At 39.8% G+C, this 26,248-nt stretch overlaps 2 protein-coding genes across 14 annotated transcripts in view; one reads left to right on the top strand and one right to left on the bottom strand.

Moving 5' to 3' along the window:
- CFAP96 (cilia and flagella associated protein 96) overlaps positions 1 to 26,248 on the bottom strand; it is a 128,888-nt gene that overhangs the window by 75,481 nt on the left and 27,159 nt on the right. For 9 of the 12 annotated variants that reach the window (XR_013990377.1, XR_013990379.1, XR_013990382.1 and 6 more), the window contains one exon: positions 18,322 to 18,542. The exons of the other annotated variants lie outside the window; for them this stretch is intronic. The gene's annotated coding sequence lies outside the window, so the exon portion shown is untranslated. The remainder of the gene's footprint in view (positions 1 to 18,321; positions 18,543 to 26,248) is intronic. 12 annotated transcript variants of the gene reach the window in all.
- Positions 903 to 25,533, top strand: PDLIM3 (PDZ and LIM domain 3). 2 transcript variants are annotated; one of them, XM_081020558.1, is made up of 8 exons: positions 908 to 1,315; positions 8,051 to 8,202; positions 10,146 to 10,230; positions 16,288 to 16,355; positions 20,359 to 20,622; positions 22,743 to 22,873; positions 24,295 to 24,406; positions 24,972 to 25,531. In XM_081020558.1, exons 1-8 carry the CDS (start codon positions 1,223 to 1,225, stop codon positions 25,159 to 25,161), a joined length of 1,095 nt encoding a protein of 364 aa, XP_080876684.1. In that variant the 5' UTR covers positions 908 to 1,222; the 3' UTR covers positions 25,162 to 25,531. The 2 variants fall into 2 exon arrangements, with proteins under 2 accessions (XP_080876685.1, XP_080876684.1); XM_081020559.1 differs by lacking the exons at positions 16,288 to 16,355; positions 20,359 to 20,622 and adding an exon at positions 15,430 to 15,617 and having other exon boundaries at positions 903 to 1,315; positions 24,972 to 25,533.

Genomic DNA, 26,248 nt, shown 5'->3' on the forward strand with positions numbered 1-26,248 from the left:
GGAGAGCACTATTTGGTATTCTGCCTTGGGCTGCAAAATGTCTTGAGCAGGCCATGAGTGCTTCATTGTAAATGCCTTCCTCACCTGCTTTGCGATTTTGTTCTGTGATGGTAACCGTGTTGGCAAAAAAACCTTCATCATGAAGAGGGGGGGAAATCAAACCTTTACATTACACCAAATCATGTCAACGGCATCCAGAGCATGAATTGGGGACGCCTGAATTCAAATCCTTTTGCAGCTCTGAAGGACACTGCATGGCCTTGGGCACTCTTGTCATACAATCCACCTCACAGGGTTATTGTGAAAACAGAATATGACACCCTGAGTTCTTTGAAAAAAAAACAGAATGCAAATTGTGTGAAATTCAGCCTTTTCTCTTGGCCAAAAGGCAGGACAAACACACTAAGAAATAAAATGAATTCATGAGTAAATCTTATAGTAGCAATTTTAAATATTAATATGAAGAAAAGAGATGATATGGGAAGTGAACAGCAGGGAAATGAGTGCTTGGCAAACTGCCTCTTTTGCAAACCAATTATTTATATAATATAAATATCTTGCCATTTTTAATTATTATAAAGTGCCATCAATATGCATGATGAATTTACAAGGGAACGGGGACTTTTCCTGAATAACTTAACCAAAATTCAGCACATAGGAATCAAGGGAGAAGAGCGGAGGGGAAACAGAGGCAGAGGCAAACTAAGGAAGACTATGTATTTATTTATTCTGAGGTGCGTATTAATTGACTGGCAGGACAGCCAGAGAGTTAGAGAGCACAGATTCGGTGGTCAAGAGATGCACAATTCAATCACCACATCATCAAAAAGGAAGCCGGTCAGTTTTAAGAGGCCAACAGGAGGCTGTAACCCGAAGCGCCACTGAGTGCAGGCTTGGGAGACTCCTGGGAAACAGCTAATAAGCTGCTTGGGAGTTGTAAAGTCCACAGAGCAGTGTCCAGGTTTTAGTTTACCAAAGTTGGTACTGCTCCCCCCTCTGAGTGGAGGCAGCCTGGGACTGCTGACGTCACTGAGGAGCAGAGATAAAGGGGTGATATACAGCAGCTGGAAAGAGAAAACTTCTGAGGCGTGCTGGAGAGAGGCTCTACTGCTCAGTCCAGGGAACCACTGCTAAGCTGACAGGAACCCTTTCTTACAGAGATCTAGGGAGGAGGAAGAAGAAAAGGGAACCATTAAAGATACCCTCAGAAAATTGCTGAAAAATGCCACAGAACGTTGTCCTCCCAGGACCGGCGCCTTGGGGCTTCAGGCTGACAGGAGGGATAGACTTTAAGCAGCCGTTAATCATATCCAGGGTATGTCCTTTTCCCTTTTCTTTTCTTTTCTTTTCTTTTCTTTTCTTTTTCTTACAATGGCATCCTTGAAGTTGTGGAAGTGTGGAGTCTGCAGGAGGTGATGGTGTTTTGCTCATCCTCAGACAAGACATGCTTTGCTGAATGCTTTGTATTTTTAAAGAACACAACACAGGTGGTTGTTAATTTTGCACTGTGCAATCAATGGTTGAAGGGTTTCTTTTAATATGCTTGTCAAGAAGAGTGAGCAGACTTGACACTGCTATTTCTTCCCATGCACCCCTTCCTCTGATGTAGTATTCATCTACTCAACCCACATGAATGGTTACCAGTGCAATCCTAGATATGTCTCTTAAGAAGAAGAAAACCACTCAATTCAATGGAATCACTCTCAGGTAAGGGGACACAGGATTCACTGGACTGCAGTCCTATAATCCGCTTACCTGTGACCCCATTGAATCCAGTGGGATTTGGAATAGGGCCAAATTTGAAACACAATTTTGCAGTGCAGTGCCCTCACCCCCCACCACTTAGCTTCAGACAACCTGGAACAGGGCATTTATAGCACTGCTTAGGAGAAGGTGGGAGGACACCTTTTCCACCCCTGCCCCTTCCCCATAAATGCTGCTAGAGAGCTTAAGCTTGGGTCTGGCTGCCAGCCCCAAACTTGAGCATTTTGTTTCTACATGAAAGTGAGTCAGGGTTTGGAGACTAAGGAACTGGAGAATGTGTCTTCTTTTCCTTTGCTTCCTCCTGTAACATCTTGATTATTCACCCCTCCACTGCTTTCAGAGCCTTCCTCCCACCTCCCCTGCAGACAGAAATGAGAGAAACCTGTAGAAAGCAATGGATAAATTCAATTTTTTGCATACTTGAGTTTCCACCTCAAAAAAAGCAAAATGTAGCAGCAAATACAGGAGTTCCTAACCATAGCATTAATGTGAACCTAGAACTTCCATCTCTGGTGAAATAAGATGTGTCTGTTCTTGCTTTCTCCATATAGGCTCAACTAGTATCATATTCTGTATGTCCTGGAAACTCACAGGTTCCTCTTGGACCATTTTGGGGGTTTTCTTTTAATTTACAAACTTGCATACTTCAATCTACCCAGGGCTCCCTCAAGTTTATAGAAACCACCTCCTTATTTTTGGTTGTACTGTTTTGCTTTCAAACTGAGAGGTACACAGCCACCCACTTCACTTTACCTAACTGGAACTCTAATGTGCATATGATAACTTGAAAATTAAAAAGGATGTTGTCTTCCCTGTTCAAGCACAAAGATGGCATATATAAAGAACGGAACATCATGCAAACTCTTCGACTGAAACCCTTATGCTACTTATTCTAGTGAAAAGAAACTCAAGGAGTCAGAAATTTGAGGTAGAGAAGCAAGGGGGCACAATCCTTTTCTAGCCCACTGCTTTTCCATTTCATCACCTCCTCAAGCCACTCCAGTTGTGCATCTCCATACAACAACACAGCTGGGTGTCAGTTAACTAGTTTAACTAAGTTGTACAAAAGGAATTTGCAGGATACCTTCTTGGGGAAAGGAGCTATACATATTCATTTTCACACTTAGGGTAAGTTCACACAAAATCAGCATAATGAAAGTTCACGGGGAGAGTGGGTAATGTTGTAATTAGTTGTGCCTAATAAGGGGACAACTGAAGGATCAAATGTAGACATTTCTGAGTGCTATCTTCAGATATTTTTCAAAATGATTACACACTCACCCTGTTGGTTTGTAACTGGGAACTTGTTGACAAGTGGGATATACTTCCCTAAAGCAAATCAGGTTAGTAATTTTATTGAGTTCATCTAGGAGCAACTTAACATGTATATTACAATGCTAACTCAGAGAGTCTTCATACTGAATCAGTTGGGGTTACTTTGCTGACCTCAAAAATCAGCAAAGAGGTGATATAGTTTTAGGATTGATTCATTAGCAACAATTTCAAGGCCACACCATCTGTACACAACGTCCTTTACAGGAGCATAAATCCTTTTTGAGCCATCCAGATTGATATACATTTTTGGCCAAACATGCACAGCCACTCCATATCTTTATCCTGAGGCAGCATGCACAAGGATGTGGAATGTTGCCATTGTGGACAAAAACTGTGAGACCTAATTTTGGAATTCACATTTCTGCATTTTCCATTACTTTATAATGCTGATCAAATAAAGTCAGTGCCAATGCCTTATGCAAGAACTGTGATTTCAACACCTCTCTCATTTATTTCATTTTACTGCATGCATTTTACTGCATGCACAAGTAGAATTAATTGGCCACAACCTTGAAGACCTCTACAGACTGAAAGATAGGATAAATATTTGAAATAAATAACAAAAATAAAAATGCTCCTGCTAAAACAAAGTAGTTTAAATCTCACTGAGGTCAATTGAAATGACAGGCACATCCTTAACTGACATTAATAGATCTTTGAAAAGTGATTAACAGTACAGCCCTTTGTTGGCTTATTCATAATAGATTCCCATTGCATTCAGTGGTGATTACTCACAAATAACTATGCACTGGATCGTAGCCTTACAGAGCAGATCGTGCCCTTTAAGTGTTAAAAATTCCATGATATATACTTTCAATATCACTATTTTACAAACAACTTCAGTTTCACTGGATGCTACAAATACAGCTAGTATTCCTTGCAGAATGAGAATATCTAAACGTATTATCCTCTCAAATTTGTGGTCTGATTGAAAAAGTACAACTATACAAATAAAAAATGCCAGTGTAAGGAGTTGAAGAATTATTGCTGACTTAACAGTATTTCAAATGAGAACTCTTGTTAGAGTTAAGGTACTAAATTTAGGCACTTAAAGAAAAACCAACACAGCTAGCTAGTACCATAAACAAAGAGTAGTTTGTTTCACCAGAACTCCATGCACTCTGAGTGTTTAACCTTCATAAAATGCACAAAGCACATGTAAGCTGATGTGGTGCATGCTTATGGCATCTGACATGGCCACACTGGAGAAAGGGAAACAATGTCTGAGCTTAAAAACAATAGAAGACACTGTGGAGTTTTTGGACTCCTATTGCCTTTTATGGCATTATAAGAGGGAAGGACTTTCCATTATCTCTCAAGAAAAGTATTTTAGTAATGCTAGGCTCCTTGCCTGCATTTGTTTACAATAAGCTCAGTCAAGTTTAAAGTTCTATTAACAAAAGAGGAGCTGCATTTATACCTAATTACTGAGAAGTAAATTGTTTGGTATTATCTGAGTCACTGTGAGACAAGTAGCTTTGGGAGCTGCTGAACAAGACTCATTAACTGTCTGTTTCAAGGCCTACTGCTCCGCACTGCAAGGCGTGTTTACATAAAAAGACAAATGTGAAGACGGATGCCTTGAGTTTTACTGGTACATCTGTTTGATGTTAACATATGTCAACTACTTTGATTCTTTTTCTCATTTATATGTAACAGTTCAGTATTTAGAAATGGATCTCTAAAGTGCGGGCCCAAGCCCCAGAATACTTTAAATCAGTTCAATAAAACCTTAACTCCTTGATCCAAAAGATATGGATTATCAGAGCAAGTTCTAAAATCAATGGCCCTAAAGGAGCTTAGGTTAACCATTTTTAAGGTAACTGGCTTGAGGGTATCTTGAACTACCCATGTGCAAACCGTAAGAAATATACATGGGAGTCAAATTATTTTGTTTGAGAAACAAAACACCAAACCATAGCATTTTATAACAAAGTACAGGATACATATGCATTTTTGATAACACTGTGTGAAGACAAATTTAAAACTGAACAGTGGAAACACAGTAAGTGCACAGTAAATGGAAGTGTGAACACAGCCACAGTTACAGTTTTAAGAATACATTTATCTCAGGTTGAATGTCTGCATGCACTCCAAATACCGGTAAATGAAGTTGAGCTCCTGCATAATCAGACTTTCCCTATACATTTCAATGGAAGGAACAAGCTCTGTGTGAGCATCTCTTTGCACATCCAGAACTGAACCCTTATTTGAAGTGAGTGCTGGAACACCTGAAGATTGAGTGGGATCCATGTATACCATGGACAAGGAACCTGCAGCCCTTCAGAAGATGCAGTTCCTGTCATTCCAGGTCTATGGCTACATGGTGGGGCTGAATGAAGTTATAGCTCAACAACATCTGGAGGGCTGCGGGTTCCCCATGTTGTACACATTAAAGGAAGCCACACCTTCAAAGAATAATTGCATCAAGGCAATAGTGTCTACCATACATTGTATAGTTTTAACTTTTCACTATCGGGAGCTTTTAATGACAACTTATTGGACTTTTCTAAGTAAAGGTATTTACGGATGAGGGACTTATTTCCTAGTGGCTCAGGCTATCATTTTAAGAGAATTGTACTGAATCCTTAGGAAAATGATACAGGACAGATCTATGTTTTTCAAGATGAAGATGTACATATTTTTTTAAAAAAAATTCTTTAGCTATGCCAATTTCCCATCAGTTTGTGACAAGACAGCATGATCATTCAAAAATAGCTTTCAAATTAAACAATAAATCTTTTTGGAATTGATTTTCTAGCAGCGTAGAGTTTTAAACAGACCATAGCAAAACAGAGTAGCCTAGTCAATCAGGTAAAGACTTCACAAGGAAGAGACAGAAGGGGCTACTACCACCTGTTTATCTAGAGAAGTGATGTCATAATCAAAAAGCTATCTGTGGTTACCCAAACCAAATACAGTAAGACAACCCTCTGGAAGGTTTCAAGCAAATGTAAAACCTCAGAGCAGATAATCCAGACAAGCTAAGTATAGAAGTGGATTGAACTGCAGCCCAATCGTCAACATACTGCACTGCTTGTTTGAAGGCCACCAAAATAAATGCAACTAAGGCAAAAAGAGCAGTTTGTGGATTAATCAAAGCATGCTGAGAGACAGTTAAGCACATCAATGCAAGAAGCAAAATATTTCCTTATCTAATAACTGTGAGAAGCTGGATTTACAGATTAGGCAATTGACAAGTAGATTACAATACTGTCATGTTTCACAAAAAAGCTTTATCAAGCAATGATGCTTCCAAGCAATAGCTCTCTCTCTCTTTTGAGAACCAGGATACACACATCAGTAAGAACCACACATTAGTAAGGCAGACAACTTTTATTCCCTAGTAGGGTTGGTGAGCCTTTACTAATGGCATGACAGGTAGAAATCCAACATGGGTACGCATAAAAAATTTTAGCACATCAAAAGCTTTTTCAGTCACACTAGCTTTTCACATACGAGGGGCGAATTATGTAGACAAGGAATCTCCTATCTGAAATCTGAACTGGTACATTCTAGGAAAGGCTGAACCAGATGAGATTTCTAAATGCCCTGTGCTGTGCAGGGCATTGTACAGAAACTGTAACATACCAGAAATTACCCCTAAGTGTTCTCCATGGCAAAATTATAATTTAAAAAAATACATCCCCGAAGTGAGACTATATTCTCTGTTTGGTCACTTTGTGACAATGCCACAAGAGTTTGGAAACAGTTGTCTGAAATCTTTATTTCTTGCTACAATTAGAATCCCACCTTTCCACCAAGGAGTTCAAGGTGGTGTACATGCTTCTCCTCCTCTCCATTTTATCCTCACAACAGCCCTGTGTGGTAGGTAAGACTGAGAAATAGTGATTGGTCACCCAGTGGACTCGATGGCTAAGTGGAGATTTAAACCCTGGACTCCCAGCTTCTAGCCTGACACTCTAAACACTGTGGAACACTGGAATGTGCTGAGGAGGAGATCAGGTCTGGAACTTCCAAAACCCTTAGCATTTGCTCAAGCCAATATATCACTTGCTAAACTCTGTATCAGACATACTTCATGTCTGGTATTTTTTGAAGAGAGAAATATTTATGGAATTCTTCAGCCTTCTAGAAAAGGCTTGCACAGTTTAACATTCTCTTTCACAAGGAGAGGTGTAGAAACCATAGGAAGGAGTGGTTCATGGCAGAAACTAGTCCCAAGGTTGCCAGGCCGCAACCATCACCCACACCAGACTTGAGTGAGCAATGTTTGCTATTTCCTCTGTTTTGTAATTATGACAAATTTCAAAAGTATTAAGCCAACCACAAAACCTGTTACATGCATAAAACTGGATAAAGCACAACAAATTATATAACCTGTGTGCCAACCATCATCACCCCATCCATATGCAAAGCAGATAAAGAAAATATTAGAGAGCAAGTTTCTGTTTTATACATCCATACTGCTAAACAATGGCATTATAACTCATATAAAACACTGAGAAATCTGTATTACCATTGCAGACAGACTTGCTGACTCATGGTCCCTTGCTGCACATTCCATGTCATGCAACATAATGTAGATGACAGTTGTCTGTCCTCACTGGCAGCACCAAAACTCTTCTGAACATAAGCTTGTTTTAGTATTTTAACTCTTCGCATGTTTTAAACTATTGCCGTATAATTTTATTGAGGTTTTTTTGTAAACAGCTTTGTTTTTTCTACAATCAACAGTGTATAAATTTTATGAAATAAATAAATAAATGCTAAAATATCAGCTAGCACCAAAATAATAATAAAAAATAGAAGCTAATGCTTACATGCCTGTCACAATGAGTCACAGACCAACTACAGCTCATACTCGAAATTAAGTGAAGTTTCACCACCTCCCTTATTTGTGTCAAAATAAGTTGCACTGAAATCAATACTTCTTATGTGGAAACAGGTCTACTTATCATTTAAAAGAAACATCTTGTGTTTCTTTCAGATCACTCCAGGAAGCAAAGCTTCACAAGCCAATTTGTGCCCTGGTGACATCATTATAGCTATTGATGGCTATGGCACAGAGAACATGACTCACAATGATGCACAAGAGAGAATTAAAGCAGCGTCACACCAACTCTGTCTGAAAATTGAGAGGTAAGATTTTGCCATATGCTTGGAGTACAACACAGTGGTACCCCGGGTTACAGACGCTTCAGGTTACAGACACTTCAGCTTACAGACTCCGCTAACCCAGAAATAGTACCTCGGGTTAAGAACTTTGCTTCAGGATGAGAACAGAAATCGCACGGTGGTGGTGCAGCGGCAGTGTAAGGACCCATTAGCTAAAGCGGTACCTCAGGTTAAGAACAGTTTCAGGTTAAGAACGGATCTCCAGAACGAATTAAGTTCTTAACCTGAGGCACCACTGTAATGGATTCAATATTTCCCATCTAAATTAAAGTTTGCCATTATCTGATGATTACAAACATTCATAGCCATGGATCCAATAAATTTCTGGGCACAACCTCCTAGATGTTCTTGGCATGATAATGTGGCAAGATTGCCATGACAATTCCTAGCCCTGTTTCCCTTGGTGTAATATATCTTCTGCAGCTTCTCAGACTATTTTCTACTAAATAGTCCCACTGTTAAACAGCACTGCTCCTTACAGGTTCGAAACAAAATAGTACTCAGTTTGGCCTTGAAGGGAAGGCACACAATGGAATGAGGCTGTCTCCCAGGCCACCCATCAGTGGGTGATTTGAGAGCAAGAAATGGTAGTCAAGGGGCCAATCAGGCAGAAGCAAGCAAAGTAAAGACAGGGAGAAAGCATGAGCACAGAATAACCTGCTGCTCAAGAGTGAGCTGGAATTGGATTGCGCAATGTTTAGTTAGTCAGGGCCCTGCAGGGCTCAACAAGAGGAGTGTGAGACTGCAGAAACTGGAGACAGTAGCTGGATAAGATAACAAGGAATTCAGCAAGGGAGTATGACTCTGAGGTATAAGGAAAGTTGTCTCCAGGCCCAAGGCTGCTGGTTCAAATTCCAGTATGCTATTGTCTATGGAAACTTGGGGCATTGCTTCTTCTCACAGACACCAAAGCAACCAAATTCTAAATCCTAGCTCAATTTGCAGTAAAGGGCAAAAGTTTGCATTTCGCCTAATTGCATTGTAAGATATAACCCACCCATTCTATTCTTGATGTTACCATTGTCCTTACATGCTTCAGCTTTTCCACTGTACACATTCTTACCAAGCACAACCTTTTCTTTTAAAAAAAAAACCCAAAACAGGTTGATTGTATCCATTTTATGTTTTGTTTAAAAAAACACTCTTTGGATTCAGAAGTGGCTCACCAGTTGGGACGCAGCCACTTTGCTAGCTTCCTGGTAGGTGTGTTGCTGTTGCTTACTGGGAGGGACAAGGCAGTGGGGAGGTTGGTGTGGTGCAAACACACCAGCAGATTAGTGCCAACATCCCCACTGCCTCTCTCCTCCTCTCCCTCTGAGTAAGCAACAGCAGCCCATCTGCTAAGAAGCTGGTATAGTGGTTCCACCCCACCCAGCAAGTCACTCCTGCCTGTATTGCTATGGGATGCTCCCAGATAGATATTTATTGGGGGATCAGTGCTGCTTAGGCAAAGTTTTTCACAGCATCCATACACATTGATTTCAAAATGCCAGCTTGCATCCCACCACATTTAATTTAGATTTACCCTGTCTGAGATAATTCTGTTAAGTTGACATAACTTGTTGCCAATGACCTATTTGCAATATTAAATCCCCATTTGGAAGCATCCTTAGACTTTCACAATTCCTCTTATCTTTCTTTTGCCACAAGTAAGCTTACAAGCATTATCTGAAATTTTCCCTGCTCAACAAAAACTAAAGGACCACTGTCCTATTTTTCTTTAGTTACCAATTCAGTATTGTCTACTTTTCATAAGATTTAATATACAAATAAACAGTTAACTTATTTAAAAGATAAGTTTTCATGTTGTGATAAAAGGGAGACAAAAGCTTTTGGGGCTTTAGGACTGCATAACACATTGAATGCAGATGTGCTATATTAAGGATTCTTCATTTTTCACCCTACAGGGCAGAAACAAGAATGTGGTCTCCGCAAATAACAGAAGATGGTAGTCCACATCCATTCAAAGTAAACTTGGAAGCTGAACCACAGGTAGCAAATCGCTTTAAATCAGCAGCATTCCCATTGTATTTTGCAGCAGCTTACTTATATTTTTATTATGTTTCCCAATGTCTAGTTAACCTCCTGTTAAACATAAGATATCTTAAAGCAGTACATCCCTATACTTTTGTATGAAAAACCATTGGAAGCTGTAAGATTCTTACATCTGTTCTGGACATGATCTTGAGCCATTAAATTCTTAATACCTCACATGTTCCAGAGCCGAGTCCTGACACTGAAAACAGCTTCTAGGGAAAGGCCCCAAGGACCCCTGGTTAAATTTACCCATCCTCACTCACCTGAGTATCACACCTAACCCAAATAAGTCTACTGTCTTAACCCAAGCCACATCTGCACCATACATTACTGTATATCACTTGAACAGCCATGGCTTCTCCCAGAGAATCCTATGAATTGTAGTTTGTTAAGGGAGCTGAGAATTGTTCGGTGACCCCCTGCCCTCACAGGGCTACAATTCCCAGAGTTTCCTGGGAAGAGGGACTTATTGTTAAACCACACTGGGAATTGTAGCTCTGTGGGGAGAACAGGGGTCTCCTAACAGCAGCCTTAACAAGCTACAATTCCCAGGATTATTTGGGAGAAGCCATGACTGTTAGTGGTATAATAGTACTTTAAATGTATAATGTGGATGTGTCCCCAAATTGAAATTTTAAAGTCTCAGAATTCTGAGGGAGTCTTATCTTCCTTGGTCAGGCAGAAACCCTCTACTGTATCCTCAGCCTGGTTGATTTACAGCCATCCTGGATGTAACACTGATGATGTAACTTTCTTAACAATGCATGCTTATGGTTAGTTAGTGTGTGACACTAAACGGATTACCCATTCGGGTAGTCATTATTCTAGATGAACTGATCTGAAGTAACTTGTGATATCTGTTAGGGGCACACCACACAGTGAGCTCGAATAGTAATAATATTTGGAAACTAAGGCATGCATAATAGAAATACTGCATTGTTTGAAATCTCAGTAACAAAATAATATGTCAAAATCAAAAATACTGAATTCATTTTACAATGCTGAAAATGGTCTTTTCAAACCACACATTTTAACCTATACAATGCCATCCTGATAAACAGGCCAACTGGTTTGTTTGAGAATACTCTTCTGCTGCTTGTAAAATTCAAACAGTGTCCACCATTTAGAGCTATCTGTGTGATTATGCCCCTAACAGCTTTGTTGGGACTTATAAATTATGTGCAGTGATTACTATTTAAATTTGGTCTTGAGTTCTCAGTGAATTTATCAGACAAATCAGCCAAATTTTAGAGGTTTATTCATACAATAAATGCAAAAGCTGGACTGCTATTTTTTCTGTTGCTTGCTTTGCCATTTACACTTTGTGGACATGGTGATATTTCTAGAAACTAAAATTAACTCAAACTCATTGCAGCAATGATATACTTTTACAGGAAGACATTACAAATATGATGTTGTTATAATATGCACTCTTTCTGCACTTCCATCTGTAAACTAATCCCAGTTAAAAACTAGTTGATGATATATTTATCAAAGTTAATTTACATATAACATGGTTTCTGACTATATAGGATTTACTTGCATTCTTAGAAATGCACCTTGATTCCACAAGCACATTTACTTGGAAGTAGTCCCCACTGATAGTATAAACCTTTGCATTTATCAACCATCCCATTAGGTTGATATACCAAACAAGTGGAAATCCTGCTCAACCTGTCTGGCTTTTGAGATATTAACAATTATTTCCCTCATATTTTTAAGAATATTTTCTCAGCTATATGGACGAAGGGTGGGTGTTTGAATAAAAAAATACAACTGCAGCTTTTATTGTTAGGATGCTGATGTGCTAAATATGGCATGCTATGGGTTTGCTGCATTTGCTTCTAGCTACAGAATGTGCACAGCTGAAACATGTGGCTGAGTTTACAAGATATTTCAATGCCAGGTGTGCCCACACTATTTAAAGATTAGTTTACTAAATCAACCAAAATGACTCAAGCAAGTGAATAGCCTCACTTAAGTAGGCTGTAGATCTAGGCTTTTGGTTTCAGTGGCACATTTGTCCTTTGACTTCAGTGATATTGGAAGCATTCTATTTAGAACTCCACACTATGGTGTTTGCTTATATGCTGGGTCTTTTTCAGTTTAGTCTTGTCTACTTTTAGAACACTGATCTAGCGTGCGCGCACACACGCACGCACACATATATATACCTATTATGTGTCCATGTCTTTTTTACTGAAGGTTAAGCTGATTTATGGCTGTGAGACTTTTCGAGCAAATATGCCTAGACGTTAATACATGTGGAAAATAGATGCATTAAAAAAAAATTAAATGGCTATTTAGCCTTTTCATTTCAAAAATTGCTGTGGGCTCTGCCAGACAGCTTCTTTATTTAGCATTAATCTTGACTTGCTTGCACAAAGCTTATGCAGAAGTTAAGATTATATCTGGTCTTTATGGAGCATTTGTTCTGATGCGTTTGTGGGAGGATATACAACAGGGGTCAGCAAATGTTTTCAGCAGGGGGCCGGTTCACTGTCCCTCCGAACTTGTGGGGGGACGGACTATATTTTTTGGGGGGAAATATGAATTCCTATCCCCCACAAATATCCCAGAGATGCATTTTAAATAAAAAACACACATTCTACTCATGTAAAAACACCAGGCAGGCCCCACAAATCACCCAGAGATGCATTTTAATTAAAAGGACACATTCTACTCATGTAAAAACATGCTGATTCCTGGACCGTTTTTGGCCAGATTTAGAAGGCGATTGGGCCGGATCTGGCCCCCGGGCCTAAGTTTGCCTACCTATGATATACAACAAGGAGCATTCATCTTGATTTGCTTACAGGGTGTTTATACATCTTCCTGTGAATCATTTGCTTATTCCATGCTATTTGCCTATCACTTTCCAAACTGAAAAAATCAGATTTTTTTTTAATGGCTTTGTTGTGCTAGAGTACTTTGATCCACACTAATTGCACAAACCTAAATTTCCTGGAATGTGCTTGAATCCCTCCTGCAAAATATTATTAGGATTGTTTCAACAGTAGCCTCTAAGTGGTAAACAATGTTACAAAAAATTCAGTAAGCACAAATCTGGTTAAAACATAAAATCAGAAAATCTTAGTATTAAAATGCCTGCTAAAATAAGAAGTACCAGAAGTCAAACAGAGAGGGGACTGTTTGATCCCAGCCAGAAGCATATTCTGCAGAATTGGACCCACAATACTGAATGCATAGTTACGAACTGTGCATGTGAGCTATGGGGGATCACTAACAGTGACTCCCCCAAATACCTCAGCAATTAGGCAGGGATATAAGAAATTAGTGGTCCTTAAAATATCTGACCCCAATTGTTGTCTTGTAATTGTTGGGATTTGATTAGAGGCTAGGAGAGGATATATTTATTAGATTTTATCCTTCCTCACATTGTGGAGTTGAGCAGAGTGCCATTCCTTTGCCACTTAAAAGGGAGCTTGTATAAGCTAGTTTTAGCCTTTTAGTATTAACAAACCAGGGTGCTTTAAGGCAGACTGGATTTTCCTGATATTACCCACCTTTCCCTCCCCCTCAAATAATAACCACACAATAGGTTTTCTGGCAAAGTGAAAATAACATTTACTCACTCAGTCTACGTCTTCAAGAACAGCAGTTACGGCAGCAAAATGTAGGCAGGCTTAAAATGCTATTTAAGTTACTAAGAGACATTAAAATCTAGCTTAGAGATGGAGTCTGAGCTGGAGGTTACAGGTATTGTAAGAAAAAAAGGTGTGCCCAGGAAGGGAGGAGCATACTAAGTTATACCTCTTCCTGTCAGGACACAAAAGGGAAGTGATCTCACAGACTTCTCTAGTAAGAACCGTAGGAAAACTCTATGAGCTTCAGCCCCTATTATGTGCCTTGCTAGAAAAACATGAATTTTTGATTTGACGGCTATAAATATCCTGCAGTAATTAATACAAGAACCTTGAACCTGGCCCAGTAATATATGGATAGCCAGCGCAAGCTTTTAAGCACTAGAGTCATGCGCTGGTGGTAGTTTGGCCCTACTGGCAATCCAGCTGCAGCATTTTGCACCAGCTGGAGCTTCCAGACTGGGCCCAATGTTGACTCCACAGAGAGCACTGCAATAATCGAAGTCTTAAAGTTACCAATGCCTTGTAGCCAGGGCAAGCTATCCATGTCCAAGACTGACTGAAAGTATCCTTTCACAGTTTAATCTGAAACATGTTTACTCTGACATAAATCCTACTGATTTAAATGGGACCTACTCCCAAATTAAATATGCATAGGATTGCAGGTTTCTGTTATTTAATCTGAGACAGAGAACCCCCTCCCCAATCCCTGATAACGTCTAGCAATCCAAACTATGTCATTACATGTGTAATGCAGAGTTTTGCCAATCCCATGTCCCTTTATTGGATGCAATTTGCAGGGACAAATAAATTTCAATGACAATGTGAGTTGACTCATATTGGGAATCCTAGAAGTTACTGGGGAAAACAGAAGGCATGGTGGCTGCTAATTTTGACTGCACCTCTTATGTAATATCTAAAGGTGAAGGTACCCCTGCCCGTACAGGCCAGTTGTGTCCGACTCTAGGGTTGTGCGCCCATCTCACTTAAGAGGCCGGGGGCCAGCGCTGTCTGGAGACACTTCCGGGTCACGTGGCCAGCGTGATGAAGCTGCTCTGGCGAGCCAGCACCAGCGCAGCACACAGAAACGCCGTTTACCTTCCCGCTATAAAGCGGTACCTATTTATCTACTTGCACTTAGGGGTGCTTTCGAACTACTAGGTGGGCAGGAGCTGGGACCGAAAGATGGGAGCTCACCCCGCCGTGGGGATTCGAACCGACCATACGATCGGCAGGTCCTAGGCACTGAGGTTTTACCAACAGCGCCACCCGCGTCCCTCTATGTAATATCTAATTACGGCCATATTTAAGCTACACAGCCAAATTTACAGTTTCTTCTACAAAAATTAGCAATGACATGTTATTGTCTATAAGTATATATCCTCCCTATACTCCTCCATATATTTTCTATGGTGAAACACAGGATGCTTGCTTAGTAGTTTGCAGCAAGATGCGTTTCATTAATAAGTAGCAGCATTGCCAATTGTGCTTGTTATTGGCTTTAATGTGCATTGTAGCTTTGTGTATTTTGTCTGCCTGTTGTGCACAGGAATTCAAGCCCATTGGTACAGCTCACAACAGAAGGGCCCAGCCTTTTGTTGCAGCAGCAAACCTCGATAACAAAAGACAGGTGGTGAGCTCTGCCTATAACTCTCCCATTGGGCTGTATTCATCTGGCAATATACATGATGCTCTTCATGGACAGCTACGGGGCCTTATCCCCAATTCACCTGCAAAGTAAGTAAGATGCTCTAAGATGGTCTTTTGCTGCAACATCTGTTTAACTGGCTTCATGGTCTCAAGTCCAGCTCTTGCTATTCTTTTTTCTTTCTTTCCTGATGCTCAAAATATACAAAGTGTTATTCAAAAAATTTACCTCTAAAATGAATCTTCAAATAAGCAAGACCAATATTATAGACGTTTCTCTTTCAGAGGGTTGGCTACACAAGACATTATTATTATTATTAAGCACATTCCAGCCAAAGCTAAATACTGAAGGCACATCCTATGTGCATGCACACACAAGATGCACACAGGAGCAAGCCCCATTGGTTTGACTTACTTCTGAGTAAACATGGATAGGATCAGACTGCAAGTCTTATTGATTGCAACAGGCAATATAGAAAAATGGTGTGCAGCCTCATCCTATGTGTACACTGTGTTCAATGGGACATATTCCAAAGTACGTGAGTTTAGGCTTGTAGCCTAAAAAGTTAACTTTGGCTTGATTGTTCCTATTGTTCTCTTTTTCTCACAATAACATCAGATGTATTAATGTTACTACTATATAACTTACAACTCAATAATTTACAACATGTATGTTAACTAATCTTTTCTGGAAGCAAATATGCTTGCTTAAGTTAAAAACAACAACAACCCTGTATTTCCTTTTCTTCTTCTTCTCCAGGACTTGGGCTACTTTGAACACAAGCATAACATTCGGCCCAAACCTTTCATAGTCTCAGGCCCAAGCAGGTTATAACTTCTCTGTGTAATCTGTAACTGGGTGCATGGTGTTTTGTTTTTTAATGAAAACAGTAACAATGCTATTTCAGTATGTTGTAAAGCCTTCTAATGAATAAACGCTTGCTTTGCAGCACCTATAAATCTGAGATCAAATGCCATCAAATGCCAAAAGACACACCTGTTTCATTTGTCATGGAGAATAGTAGTGAAAAGGCACACTTTTTGTGCAATTATTGATCAAAGTCACAACAATCTACCAAGCAGTAATACGCCTGCAATCAGGTTAATTTCAACTGAACCTACATCAGAGAATTGTTTGGTGCATTAGAGATCAAAACTGAAATATCACACGTAACATTACTTATAGGGCTTTAAAATATGTAGTAATGTACATACAAACAAACTACAACACCACTATAATGTTGAGCTAGAAGGGAGAATGAGAAAAGGAGGGAAGGACCTCATATGGAACCTCCACGGGCTAAGGCTATCCAGTGTACATCCAAGGACGCCAGTAGATAAGAACAAGATGGCACTCTTATGAAATAGAGCAGGGATAGTTTGATAGGGATGTTTCTGTCCTTTATGGAATGCTTAATGATCATTCTTATACAATTCTTCAATGCAGGATGTGATTTGAGGGTTGAAAATGGAGTGCTACATATGTTTATGTCCTGCAGGGAGCTGACCATTTTGCAGTTAATGTGTCATTAACAAATTGCACATCGGTACTCTCATTTTCTATTTCATAGGCAAATGATACTATTTTGTTTATTTGGTTAGATTGTTTTGCACATCGCCTTTCATCTGAAAATCTTAGGAGTGGGTAGCAGTTAAATTCAGTAAAATACAGTTCACATCCGTACATACCATTAAAAACACAATAAAAGCAAAATAAGTTACTAAATGTCAGTGACCATTCCCCCAAATCTAGATAAAAAAGCTACCTTTTGAGCTTTTTAGAGTAAGTGCCAACTGAATTTCAAGGGACAGGGAGTTTCAAAGCCAGGGTGCCACCACAGAAGCTGGCATGCACATCACCATGCCTAGTGCTGAAGCACTAATTGCGGGGCAGGGGCTGGTGCACAATTCGACTGCTGGGCAGAAGTCCAGGAGACCAACATCAGGTGGAGTGAGATATGATGACAGGTGGAACCACCTTCTGACTTTTTGTAGGCAAGAAGGCAGGCAGAGTGCCTCACTTGTAGTTTTATAAAACATTTAATGCGTCACCACGAATAGAAGTTATTAATATTGCAGTTGCTGTATAAGGGATTATTATTATGACCAGAATGTAATTGGAATTAATAAGATTTTGGAATGCAAAAATAAAGAAAATCATCAAACCATCAATTCTAGCATGCGGGGGGGGCCACCTTATCTAAATTATATAATTCAGTATTTAAACGATTGGAATTGGTAATTGTAGTATAAATTGGTATTGTTATAACGAGGCTATTATTGGATTGCAATTGAAAACTAATAAAAATTATTATCAAGACAGGCAGGCAGAGAGAGACTGGCTGAGATCAGTGTGAGGTTGTTGGGGCAGTACCCCGTGTGCCCTAGGACCAGCGCCAACAGGCAATAGCTAAGGCCTCCCTCGCCAATCTCCCGAGTTGTGTTGTAAGAATAAGTTGTGTTGTGTTGCAAAGTATATAGTTCCATGCTGAGCATAATTTTTGAGTTTACATAGCAACATAAAATATCAGCTGGTGGGCATCTGAAATATTTTGCTAAATGCACTCCTTCTCCTGCAGCACTCGTGGGCAGTGCCCTATTGCTTCTAACAATACCTGGCTGTTAACAGTGCACTTCAGCTTCTGGAGTTAACAGCATCATTATTGACAAGCTTTGCTCATGCTTTCCAAACATGGATCCTGGTTTTATTTCTGAGTAACAGTGTGTGGCTGTATGGCTATCCCCTTGTATGGATATTTAGCTTGAGTGATCTGGCAACTGTAAAGTTTCTTACTTGCTTTGGCACATGTGCAGCTCTTCTGGAATTCTTTGTCTTGCCTTTGATGGTAAGGAATGCACTTTTCTTAAGGCAGTTGACAACATGGTCCTACTTAAATTCCACATGGCATCCCTGAGGGAAGTTAGTTCAGTGAAAAAGGATCCATGATGTAGACAAAGCTGCCATTTAGCTGTGGGTGATATTTCCCTTTTTATAATATTTGTGACAATAAACACCTGAAATTCAGAGAAAGATGACAAATAATGAATATTGTGAATGTCTGAAAACTCAAAGAGGTATCAGTAAATGCAGCAAATAATCTACATATGATTGCCATCAGTCACTAAAAGTGGTGAATCAGAAATCTGGTTTCAATGTTCCCAAAATTTGGCATTGTGAATGTTCACCAAATTCAGGACATTAAGGTTCCAGTCCAATAATTTTACACCCTTACAGTCTGGGAGGCAGTAATATGCACTGAAACCAGTGGTCTTACTTTTGAAAAAGGCATAGGATTGTTCTGTAAGGCTGCTGTCCTTTGCACACATGCAGAGTATAATTTCTTTCTGACGTAGCATGTTTAGTAGGATTATGCTGCTGTAGTATTTACATTAGTCCTACAGCATGTTTATCCAGAATTAAAACCTTATTATTTCTGTTATATTTCTGCTAAATAAGTCCACATCCTTAGAGTAGTTTCACATATCTTAAGAAATGTTAGTGTTGTCAATAGAGGATGTGCAGCTGAACTGTCTGTTCACTCCCCACAGTTCCCGTCTAACAACTAAAAAGGGCACTTACACACCTCTCGTTCCCTGCTATGGGCGCCCCATGGGCATCTCACCATGGGAGAAATGTACAAGTTGCCCATTTATTTCTTGCCAATTGCCTCCTGCAATATTCAAAGTTACCCCTAAGCTCCCATTTTAAATTAACTGTAGGTGATCAAGGGGGTTTCCATCTGTCTTAGTAAACCATGCTTAGGAGGCAAATCATGCCATATAACTATTATAGGGCTTGTTCACAGCTGAGCATTATTTAGCTAGTAATCCACTCCCATCCCATTCGAATTAGACTCAAGTAGTCCACCCCACATATATCTGAATTTGTGCATAAAAATCTATTAAATAATAACAATAAATAATAAATACATTAGGAGCAACTTGAGTCTTTCCTGTGTTTTTCCTCAGCTTCTCATTTGTTGATTCTATTGGTAATGTTCCAATGGCTTTTAAATAGGTAAAGAAGGCACAGCTTTTCCTACCACAGTGAGATTTGTGTCACATAGCAATTCTGAACCAAGAAAAAAATATGTGGTCAACTGCTAATACATTCCTAGTCTATGTAGTTTGTGTCTTGGACCATTGAATATTTAAAATTGAGGACTCTAAATTAAAAACTGACAAAGAATGCATGCTTTTGTAATCCAAAACAAATGCAAGAAGAAAATCTGACACGTCTGATTATTTCTGTGGCATCAAAGACTAAATAATTAACAGATCTTCAGACCTGCTGTATTAGCATACTGGTGCTTGGGATGACTTGTGGTGCCATTACCTCAATGTGTTCTTAGGAAACAGATTCCACTAGTGCTGTTGCAATGCTGCGGAAGCATCATAGTTATGCATTGGCACAATACTGGAAATATCAGTATTATCTCACGAAGTTGTTATTTTATACATACGATTGGCAAGAGAAGTTTTAACTTCCAAAATTTCTTCTGATTCTGATTTACTGTTTGAATCTGGCCATTAACCTGTGCCATCCTTGATGTAATTATGTGCTGAAGGAGGTAGTATAAGACAAACAAACATTTGATGAACTATAAAACTTAGAAGTTTTGCATAATAGTTGTGATCTCTTTAAAATTATGGCAGATTATACTCAGTAGAAAAATACACAAAAGTTGTGTTTCATAAAATGTGTTTTTTCTTGCATTTGATTCTTTTGGGCACTTTTGTCACTCTGGAGAATACTTCTGCTCCCTGTTATTCATCTTCTTTTCCTCTCTGGTTTGCATCACGTATTTTTGTGTACTGGTTTTTGGCACAGTGTTTGCAGTACTCCTTCCGGTATTGACGGCGGCAGCGGACGTAGCACACCCTCTTCAGTTAGCACTGTTAGCACTATCTGTCCTACCGAATTGAAAGCTGCAGCTAAGATGGCCCCCAACATTCCTTTAGAAATGGAACTGCCTGGTGTCAAGATTGTACATGCTCAGTTTAACACACCTATGCAATTGTATTCAGATGACAATATTATGGAAACACTGCAGGGGCAGGTTTCTACAGCACTGGGGGAAGCCACCCCGATAAGGTAATTCAAGCCACAATGTATGGTTAGCTTATTTCTAAGGCATGAATAGTGCTGCCATTATTGTTGCTTTATTAGTCGTTAAGGCTTTTAAATATATCTAAACCATGCCAATTTGAAAGTCAATGTGAAATTCTGAAAGTCAATGCCTATTTAGTCATCAATTTCAGTGGGATAAAGACTGCCACCTTGGTGAAAATGTTCTATGGAAGATGTACAGATGGACAAAATGTAGCCTAAATTGAGAATTATTAGGAAAACTACTGTGTCATGCCAGGGAAATTAAAAATGAAGTTTGGTTAGGTTTCATATACCGTATTCTTTGCACCATAACACTCACTTTTTTCCTCCTAGAAAGTAAGCGGAAATGTCTGTGCGTGTTATGGAGGGAATGCCTACGGGTGGCGGGGGGGGGATCTGCTGCAGTCGTGAGCAGAGGATCCATGGTTCCCCTTCCTTCCCTCCTCCGTGGCTCGATTTGAAACAGCAAAGCGGGAGAAGAGCCGCTGAGTGGGGAGGAGAGAGGGACAGAGACAGAGAGCCTGCTTCTTTAAAGGAGCAAAGCAGGAGAGGAGAGGAGCCGCTTACACAAGTGTAAGCGGCTCCTGTCCGGTTGGTTCCTTTAAAGCAAGCAGGCTCTCTGTTCCCCTCTCCTCCCCACTCAGCTTGCTACATAGCAGCAAAGTTTTTCAGCTCGCCAAGCCAGGGATGAGCGGGGAGGAGGAAGAAAAGCAGAGCTTGCTTGCTTTAAAGGAGCAAAGCGGGAGAGGAGAGGAGCCTTCTCCCCTTATACCCCTCTTCTTCATTATTAGCAGCATCCTTCTCCACCCACCCCACGCGTGCTCCTTCTCCCCTTAAACCCCTCTTCTGCATTATTAGCAGAATCCTTCTCCACCCACCCCACGCGTGCTCCTTATCTCTTGAGTGCTTTTCCTTCCCTCCCCACTTAAAACGTGTACAAAGCATGGATCCACATGGCTCCTCAAGATTTTTGCATTGGGCTACTCCAAACTCACTGTCAGATCACATGTCTGTGGCCACAGCATGAACTACAAAAATCATACATCCACTGTTTCGTTTAGAATATTTTTTTTCTTGTTTTCCTCCTCTAAAAACTATGCGCGTGTTATGGTCGGGTACGTGTTATAGAGCGAAAAATACGGTAAATGTTTTTAGGTTTGTGAAAATTTTATGCATTCTAACTTGTGTTTAAATTAGGGGCAAATGCTTGAAAGAAAATATTGTGACTTCCTAGGGAAATGAAGAGTTTTAAGTTTGGTTAAGTTTTTATATAACTTTATACAATTTGTGTAAATGTTACTTTGATATGGGTATGTAGCTCCCCTTATGTGTCCAGCTCCTACTTTGTGTTAGTTTGACAATTAGAGACTTGATAACAAATCTCAATCTATATGCACTCAGCTTGTAAACAGTCACAAGAGTCCCATAATTGATGTCAACAGGAAATGAGACATTCAGATAAATTGCCCTATATATAAATTACATTTACATTAAAGTATATAGCAATTGTCCTGCTAATCTGCTGGAAATTGGGCATCTCTAAACTTTTAGAATTTTGTGTGCACTCACAAAGTAGCTACATTTTCTGGACAGTGATTCCCTGGGGTGTTCATTAAGTGAACTGACTTTACCCATACTGCACTCCTGGACTAAATATTTATTTATCATATTACAAGTAGTGGCAAGCATGCTTTTGGGAACCATTCCAGTAAAAAAAAGCTTTGAGTTGTTTTTGTTGATGGGGTTTATTTTCACCAAGTATGAACTTGGAAATGCCATATTATTCCCTAGGGGTATTTTGTGTGTGGTAACTAATAGAAGCTTTAACCCTTCTTGTAGGATGCTCCAGTTGCCTATAAGATGATTATTAGAAATCAAGAGTTAAATCTAAAGTGATTAAGCTTTAATTTCCTTTGGAAACTGGTAAACTTCATTTTCTGAGCTTTATATTTGTTCTCTGTGTAGATTTTCTTTTGCACATTGCTAGAATGGAACATTATCTGACTTCGTTCAGTTCTGTGCCTTCCACTTTTGTTTTAAACAATGCAATTATAGTGAACATTTACTGGTTAACTATCTCATACAGCTCATTGATTTTTCAGTGACCCAGTACCAGCTGCAGTGCCCCAGTCTGATGTGTACAGGCTGCTACATGATGATGAGCAAGGATCAAGTAAGCCACGTCAGTCCGGTTCCTTTAAGATTCTCCAAGACATGGTCTCTGATGAATCTGGTTAGTTGCCATTTTTGTACGGCATCTCTCTTCACTTACATTGCATTACATTTCTATGATGCAGCCAGGCACGCCACCTCCTAGGGGAAGAGGTTTCTTCGGCCCCCTTAATATATGCTGGCAGGGGGGCAGGCCCCCTCGATATTGAGAGGGCGGAGGAGGCTGAGCACGACACAGTTTAGTGGCTGCCTCCTCCTGAGCTTGAGAAAGGAAGCTGCACGATGCAACTACCTCTCCTATGCTCAGGAGGAGCCAAGCACTAAACTGTGCTGCACTTGGCCTCCTCCTGCTGGTGCAACATTGCACATGCATCGTGTGCCAGGCACATGATATCACTCACACATGATGTATGCCAGCCCCCAATCTTGCACGCAAGACAGCGCCTCTGGATGCAGCCACTTTGCTGAAGCTAAGCAGGTTTTGGGCTTGTTAATTACTTAACAGGAGGCAACTCAGGACATCACTTACACATTGTCAAAAAAGAGGGAAGACATCACCAAAAAAGGGCACAAGCTTGCATAAAATTTGCGTGCCATGATTAACATATACAGATGTGAATTAAGAAAGAATTACAATAATTTAGCTAGACGTAAGATACTTCTCATTATTGTGGGGAACACTGTGACCAGGTGACCTGTGTGCCTACTCAACCTGTTGATAGGAAACTTCAAGGTTGCTGTTCTCTCTTCTTACAGAGATGGGAGACTTGGATTGGAGTGCACTTCAAATAAAATATTCCTTCAAAGAGTGGGCTATCCCCTGATAGCCATTCAAATAGAGAACTGTAAACCTTGAGTTCCATAATGGAAGAAAGGCACTAAATAAAGTAAAGCCTAACTGGAACATGCACAGTGATACCAATATCAAATGTTAACCAAGAGGGTTAAACATATGCAGACCATGTGTTCACAGTAAAAATGAGAGAGGGAGATAAAAGTAGCAGCATATATCTATTGCTTAATTAAATGGAATCCCCTAACTTACTGAGCAGTCCCATAACTCAGAAGTAAATCCAATTGTGTTGAATGAGGATTGCCCCCTAGGGTTTATCGGAATGTGCCTAAGGGAGAGAGGCTATAGACATGGCACCTGCATATAACTAGTGAACTTCTTTTTTAAAAACAGCTTAAAAATTGAGGAAATCACCAATATTATGCCAGAGAATTTGGATGGTTAAAATAATAATCAAGCTTCATGTGTTTTGTTAGGCAATCCCTTGTTTTGTTTTGTTTTAATACTAATTAGCAATCTCATCTAGTAACTTTGCAGATGAGAATGTAACACTAAGGGAGTACTTTTAATAATTTTTCTCCTACGCCATTTTCTCCGTCTAAATTGCATTTAACCCAAGACACTTAGAAGAAGCCTTGAGCTCTGTCCTGTCCTGTAAACAAAAGTGGCATCTTTTTCTTTTTCTCCAGATGGTCGGGCCCCTGCTATAAGGAGTGTGAAAGCACCAGTAACGAAGGTACCTGCTGCTGGGGGAAGTGTGCCAAAGGTGCCCTTGTGTGACAAGTGTGGAAATGGAATTGTGTAAGATACTATATTTTAGTTCTAATTGATTTATGGCATAGGTCTTTGGAAAAGTTCACATCGATCTAGTGGTGGGTGGGTATCTGTGATTTCTCTTTCATGAAGTTATACAAAATTCAAAGCATTCATACCTCTTTATAGAGCTATTCTTTATTGCACATTTTTATGCATTTTGTTTTATTTTGTTGGTGCAGCATATATTTTTAAAAGGTTAAATAAGGTTTGGGACAATGCTATAAATAAAGTCTGCATAGCCTGTGTTGCTCTAAAAGAAATGTTGGCGAAGCTTCTTGATTTTACATGCTCTTCTTAGCTCCCACTGAAATTCAACCTCAGCAGGGTGCCTAACAGATGCTGTACAGATTGGCTGTAACAGCATATGATCAGGAGCTGCAGAGGTGAGGGTATCTGAAATTTACTTAGTGGTTTTCATCGGTCAAATTTTGGCTTGCAGGCATCTAGGTATATTTTATTTTTATTTTTTATTTTTAAGAAACCCGATTTTGTATATTCATAATTGAACTTTAACTTCTTTTATTTTTACCCCCCTTTCTTTGATCTACAGTGGCACAGTGGTGAAGGCACGTGATAAGTACAGGCATCCTGAATGTTTCGTGTGCTCTGACTGCAACCTCAACCTGAAGCAGAAAGGCTACTTCTTTGTGGAGGGGCAATTATACTGTGAAGCTCATGCACGAGCTCGTATGAGGCCCCCAGAGGGATATGAAGCCGTCACTGTTTATCCCAAGGCTTAGCTGTCCGGAGAGACACAAATACCTGCATGCTCACATAAGGCACTATCCGCTTACAGCAGCAATACGACTGAAGGCAATCCAGCATTCTGCTTTTTAAAACAGGGAGGGAGACAGGATGGAGAAGTTGGGAGAAGGATGATCATTCTTGTAGCCCATGTTGGTATCTATGGGATTATTTCCCAAAACATTATCACTATGGCTGCCAGTGTAATCCAATGAGTTATAAATCTGACATGCTATATTAAGATCCTTTGCAAATTGAGTTCATGTATAATACTATGAGTAATCTACAGTGAGAGAACCATACTGTATTTTTAAAATGTTCCTCTGTTTCTCTGTACAAGTGCAATTAAATGGCTTTTTTAAAAAAGACATGTTCTGCAGCAGCATTTACTCCCCAGGTGTTTGTTACCTTCATATCCAGTGGAAGTGGGAAGACACATTCAGGAATATAATGTCTGAAGAAATATGACTTGTGGTGGTAGAAGCAGTGGTGGCAAATATCACAAGTTTTTAAAGAGGAGTGAAACAGATGTCTCAAATTAGCAGTTGTTGCATCCGCATAGGGCAAAATACAACCTCATACATTTTTGGAAGAAAACTCTGTGATAAAACAAATTTAAGCTTGTGTCTAGAGAAGTCAAGTGCAAGACTGTTGACAGGTGATGGCTAGTATAAAAATTGTATATATACCTTAATGTTAAGACTGTAGCCTACTTTATCTCCCTAAGGCATTGTTATTGCAATGTTCTGATGTAACCTATATCTTCACCTGAAGGAAAAACATCAGTCCTCAGACCCTTTCTAAACTTCCTAATCCAGGCCCCCATCTAGCCTCTGGCGCTATCCCCAGGCCACATCCCCCACCTGAAAATATGCCCTTCTCTGGGAGACACCAAAATGATTTTTGTTGGGGAAAGAGTAGTGGTTGGGAGTACATTGAAAACAAATACATGAGAAGAGATTGCAAAAAGTACTTGTGAATTGAGTTCTCAGAGGAAAGGAAAGAGCTGGAGAATAAAGCTATCAGAGGGCACGATGCATATCGTTTTCCCAACAGAGACACAAGTAGCATAAGATATGTGAA

Source organism: Podarcis pityusensis (genome assembly GCF_964106645.2).
Source record: "Podarcis pityusensis genome assembly, chromosome: 9".
In the NCBI taxonomy this organism is placed as follows: Eukaryota; Metazoa; Chordata; class Lepidosauria; order Squamata; family Lacertidae; genus Podarcis; species Podarcis pityusensis.